The sequence below is a fragment of the Pteropus vampyrus genome, unplaced genomic scaffold, assembly GCF_000151845.1.
Source record: "Pteropus vampyrus isolate Shadow unplaced genomic scaffold, Pvam_2.0 Scaffold304, whole genome shotgun sequence".
Classification (NCBI taxonomy): domain Eukaryota; kingdom Metazoa; phylum Chordata; class Mammalia; order Chiroptera; family Pteropodidae; genus Pteropus; species Pteropus vampyrus.
This window is the reverse complement of record NW_011889085.1, coordinates 642,047-647,628: the sequence shown is the minus strand read 5'-3', so window position 1 is coordinate 647,628 and position 5,582 is coordinate 642,047. Positions and strand designations below refer to the sequence as shown.

At 50.5% G+C, this 5,582-nt stretch overlaps 1 protein-coding gene across 3 annotated transcripts in view; it reads right to left on the bottom strand.

The window, feature by feature from the left end:
- UAP1 (UDP-N-acetylglucosamine pyrophosphorylase 1) overlaps positions 1–439 on the bottom strand; it is an 18,633-nt gene extending 18,194 nt beyond the window's left edge. For all 3 annotated transcript variants that reach the window (XM_011377034.2, XM_011377035.2, XM_011377036.2), the window contains exon 1: positions 105–439. In XM_011377034.2, the coding sequence (XP_011375336.1) occupies positions 105–390 (286 nt within the window). In that variant the 5' untranslated portion in view covers positions 391–439. The remainder of the gene's footprint in view (positions 1–104) is intronic.
- Positions 440–5,582: the final 5,143 nt, after the last annotated feature.

Here is a 5,582-nt window from a genome sequence, read left to right as displayed (position 1 = left end):
GAAGGTAGTACGAGAGTCAAAATGCTGATCACACGGCTCCGTGGCTTTGACAGTTTTGTGTATCTCAGAATAAACTACAGCACACGCATTCCCGTGCTCGGTACCTTCACTTTCCCAGGCCTGGAGCTGGTCTTGATCCCGCGTAGCGCTGCCCAGCACTTCCCGAGGGATAGGCTCCATCCGCGCATCCACCTTCTCCAGCTGAGAGAACTGGCGGACTCCTTCGGTGGCCTTCTGGAAAAAGATGCTCAGCTCCTCAAAGTCCATGGCCTGGAGCTCTGCACAGAGCTCCGCCCGCTGGGCCTCTTCCAGCTCATCCCAGAACCGCAGCAGGTGCTCCTGCCCAGCCCGGGCCAGCCTGAGCTCGAGATCGCTGGGTGCTCTGCTCATGGCGCTCCGCTAGCCACGCTTTGTGAGAACAGCCGCGCCGTTTCTGCAGCTGCAAACCGACAAGAGAAAAGGGATCGATAGCAGGTCAAAGTCCAGCCTCAAAACCCAATGGGTTTTTTCCTGCTAAAAATAAGTGCATTAAAAAACCAGTTGTTCAGATATGGCCTTCTGCTTTCCAGCACAGTGTTCTGTTCGTAAGGTGGCACTAACAAGCTTACATGCCAGGCACGGCACTGAACACCCACGTGGCTCATTCGATTTCGACAGCTCTGCGACACACTGCGACCGGCACCCTCTCTCTGAGTCGGCAGGGCTGGGGTGCGAGACCAGGCAGTCTGGCTCAGAGCTCACATGCGACCGCATCTGGTGACCTCTGAACCACCCCTCTGACCACCGAGCTGCCACTGAAAGGCCACCTCGGCTTTCTATTTCAGCTGCTCTCCTTCTGTCTCTAACAAACATGACTGTTGTCTTCAGAACACATCGAAGTTCGAGAAGACAGGACCACCTGTTATCTGAAAAACACATTTCGTTTTCATAGCAATCTGCAGAGAAATGATAAATATATGTCCACTATCTTTACCAAAAATTGGTCCCCAAACGGACAAAAAAATGCAGAACAGCCAATGGTGAAACAGTGTTTTTAAGAGCATTCTGTGATAACATAGCAAAACGCTGACGTGTGTAGTACTAGAGAGGGAATCCTTAATCTACTGGCCTAATATAGACAATGACAGCGTTCACAAAGGAAGCACAGAGAGCTGTGCTCAGGCCTGAGCAGACCCAGGGACAGATGAGGAAACGGGCACAGCGGTGGCCGCCAGGAGCAGGCAGGTGTGGGACCCCAGCAGGGAGCGAGGGGAGGTTCTATGCAGAGGGCAGGGTGAACCAGGAGGAGCCGTGGAAGCCAGCAGGTTTCAAACAGGTAGTGTCGCCGTGCTTGAGAGATGAGAAATGAGCAGTGGCATCGAACAGACTGCAGATGGGACCCTGGGAGCAGGAAGTGGGTTAAGACAACTGTGGGTACCATGAAGCAAAGGTGTGAAGTGGACTGGCTGCCGAGGAGACAAGAGCGAACGGGACAGTCATCGCTGTGCTATGACTGCTCAGTGCAGCCACGAGGGACGGGGGAAAGTCAGTGGCACACCAACGCAGCCCGCGTTCCTCCCGCCGCAGGAAGGCGAGAGGGGACGTCCACATCAGCTCCAAGCAGGACAGCACGTGCCTCCTCGAGACGGCACACGCCCAGCGCCATGCGCAGACGCACTGTGGCGGCACAGCTCAAGCCTCAAAATGACGTCACACGCTGTCACTGGTATCTTTACAGAGAAAGAACTGAGCCACAGAGGTAGCTTGCCCGAGGCCCCAAACCAGCCGAGCGACATGGCCAGTATTCAAACCTCGACAGACTCTTAAATTCACACTCTTAACCGCTAGGCGTTCTACCTCTCAGAAAAAGAGGCCTGTATATCTCCATGCGTGTGCGTGTGCGTGTGTGCATGCGCGTGTGTGCAAGAGAGAGGGGGTGAGAGACAGAGGGGAGACACATAATTTCTGTTGCATTTATTCAGAAATACAGACACAACTGACGTTTTCATGGCTGACTCGGTTTGCAAAAATGCCAACACACTCGGGTGAGGAACCTCACGGGATGAACAAGGACTTCACTGTAAAAAGCATCGTTACTTCTTTATTCTATACTAGGCATGCCAAGCGAATCAGAAATTTCTTAGAAATAATTTTAACGTGTTGACTCAAAAATAAATTCGGGAAAGATAATATCATCCAATAGACACAGACACATAAATCCTATTTTTTCTTTTAAGTAGATGCCCCCCTCACACTGGTGACAAAACTGGCTCCATAATTCTTCTTATAAAATCAATTTTTAATTACACTAGCACATAAGACTGAGTGTGTTATATTCCTAACTTTTATTTTGTTTTGCTATTTAGATAGCAAAACAAAATAAACTTCTGGGGCAGAATACTTCAAGTGTGAAATGAATGAAATCACCTGTAAAACACGCTTCATGAGTTATCAGTGATTTACAACCAGGTGAAGGCTTCTGTGCGAAATGAAAATGAAAGCTTGCTGACTATCAGAATGGGAGGCAGCTCTGCCCTGCTGTGATCCAAGGCCCTCACCTCTCCCTCCACGTACTTCCTTGAGCCTTTTCTATCTCGAGATCCAGTCACCCTCAGAGCCTCCCGCACGCACTCTGGCCTGAAGTGAGTCTTTATGGGTTTGGGAATCAAACAGGACTGACTTTTACTCTGCTTGAGCCAAGTTGCAGATACTTTCAACTTTGGTATCTTCATCTGTAAAATGGGAATAATGAAATTTTCTCACAGGGTCAGAAGCATAAATAAAATAATTCTTATGACCATGAAAAAATGAGGCTCAAAGAGGCTAAGTAATTTGCCCAAGGCCACTTACCTAGTCGGTAGAAAAACAGGAATTTTAATCTAGATAAACCTGACTCTGAAAAACCTTTCCCGTATCCTATCCGACAATCTCGCTCACAAAAGCAGAGGGAATACTGGGACTCAATTCAAGGTCTTTCCTAAAAGAGAGGCAGTACACCTGGGGCAGCACCCAGCACTGGGCTCTGGGGTCCGACGGCCCGGGTTCCGCTCCCTGCTCCACTACCGCCTAATTCTGTGACCTCGGGCACGATATTTAATCTTCCTGTACCTCAATTTTTCTCACTGATCAAATAAGGATAAAGACACCTCTCTGAGGTTAAGAGAGTTAATGAGTCAGCGTAACGAAAAGCGTTTAAGACAGAACTGGCACCTGGAAGCCCTCTATGAGTGTGACCGGCTGCTACGCTGTCCACGCAGAGCATGTGCTGCAGACCCTGAGCTAGCCCCGGGGACACGAGGAGAGCGACTACTGGACTTGGGCGCTAGGGGAAGGAAAGAAGCTTGCCAAGCAAACGAGAACTGAGAGGAAAACCCAGTCAGTGGGAACAGTGTGAAAATGGTTCAAGTAAATAAGTGTAATCAAGGAACAGGCATAGTGTTGGGATACGGGTGGCGAACGGCCGTGGATGAGGCTGAATGTTTTATCCATGCCACTATTTCTGTTGAATAAATCACAGGCCCACGGCCACCCTCTTACTTACATATATGGATAGGTTACAGCTAAAAGTTGCTTTTTAATATAGAAATATACATTAGGAGACAATTTAAGAAGGAAAACTTCAACTTTTGTGTACTTTTAATTCATTCACTCAACAAACATTTAATGAGCACTTAGTGTCTGCCAGGTGCTTATCTAGGTGACAGAGACAGCACTGATCAAAGTGGCAACGTGCACGGTCACACCACAGTAGAGGAGAGAGACAATTACATAAAATGGCAGGCAGTGTGACAGGACAAGCGCCATCAAGTAAAACAGCTGGACAAGGGTGACACTGTAGCTGGGGTGGGCAGGCAAGGCTTCTGTGACATTTGCAAACACATGTGAATGAGGTCAGTACCTGGGGGAGGAGCATTCCAGGCAGAGGGAGCTGCAGGCACAGAGGTTCCACGACAGGCAGGAGCTTGGCCAGTCAAGGAAGAGCACAAAGGCTGCAGTGGGGTGACGACCAAGGCCGAGAGTGCTCGGAAATGAGCTGAGACGTGAGCAGAGGCCACACCGAGCAGGGCCTTCTGCTCAAGGTAAGGGCTACGGGGTCTGGAAACCACAGGGGAACCTGGAGCAGGGGAAGCATCGCGCCTGATGTAGGTTTGAAAGGACCACTCTGCTGGTGGGCGGAGAAAAGACTAATGAAGGCCCAAGTGGAGCCAGCGGACTGTTAGGGACAGCTGGACAGTCCACATGAGAAATGACAGTGGCTCAGAGCAATGGTGAAGGTGGGTGCTTAAGGTGCACCTAGAGGACTAGGTCGTGGACTGAGTGTGGAGTCAAGCAAAGATGACTGCGAGCCGTGGTCCCCTGTCCTGAGGTGGGACGTTCAGGACAGGGACATGGGGGGAAATCCATCTCCACTTTTGGTCACGTTAAGTCTTGGATGCGTATTAGACATCCAAACAGAAACGCTGATGAGATGGCAGAATGCAGTTGTCCAGAGTTCAGAGGTCATCAGTGCACATGACATTAAGTTAAGGACACAATGAGACCCCCTGGGGAGTGCAGTCAGATACAGAAGCAAAGAAGCCAACAGACTGAGCCTGGGACTCATTAGGGCTTTAAAACACATTTCTATTGATACGTGCAGGTTTCAAGAGACACGATGCCATTATTTTTTAATTTAAAAAATACATCATATTAAAAAAGGCAGCTGAGATAGGTTTATATGAAACTGGTTTCCAAGGAATGGGGTCTTTGCTAGGGTGTCACCTCCACCATCACTCTTGCCCAGGTTGGGGGGCAAGTATTATGGCAGGAAGGAGCTTGGCAGGGAGCCAGGTAACTTGAGGAACGGAAAGTCCTAGAGCTCTTGGGCCCATGGATCGTGGACCCTATGCCAACCAGTGCGCCTCCCTGGGCACCCACCTTCCTCACGCACCCTCAAATGCGAGTTGACGATGCAGTGCTCTGCCTCCCCAAACACACAGGCAAACATATTATTATCACATTTTAAGATGTCAAATTTTTCCTAGAAAGTTATTAGATACCTATCCACCTTCAGATGCTTGAGAAAAGGAATCCATGCAAATCAGACAACTCATCGATTACACTCTGACACCGGCCTGCACCACAGTCCGCCAAGGCGACAACGTCACATGGGCTTCTCTGCATCCCATGCAAACCTTCCTCAGGTAACAAGCACACCTGAGTTACAGACAAGAATGACTTCCCTGTGATGTCCGAGGCAGATGAGACCACCCCCATGCCACGAGAGGGCACTTGCAAGGGTGACGCTGTGTGACACTGAAGAGGACCGGGACAAGATTCTTCTTTCCATAACCGAAGTCTTAAAGAGCGAAGGTCCGCTGTGGGAAAATGGCCCGGCTTGGCCTGTGCCCGCGTCAAAGCCAAGGACGACCTGGCGGTCACCGCGTGGTCAAGCCCACCTCGACGACTTAAATGCCCGCTTTAAGGAAGAGCGGCTGCTGGGCCCGCTCCCCTCGCCGCCCTGAGATGCTCCCGCGTGCTAAGTGCGCCTCTCGGAGCCTCTGTGGAACGGCCTTGGGGACGGACGGCCGCAGCCCTGAGCCCTGCAATCGGCGGCCGGGCCC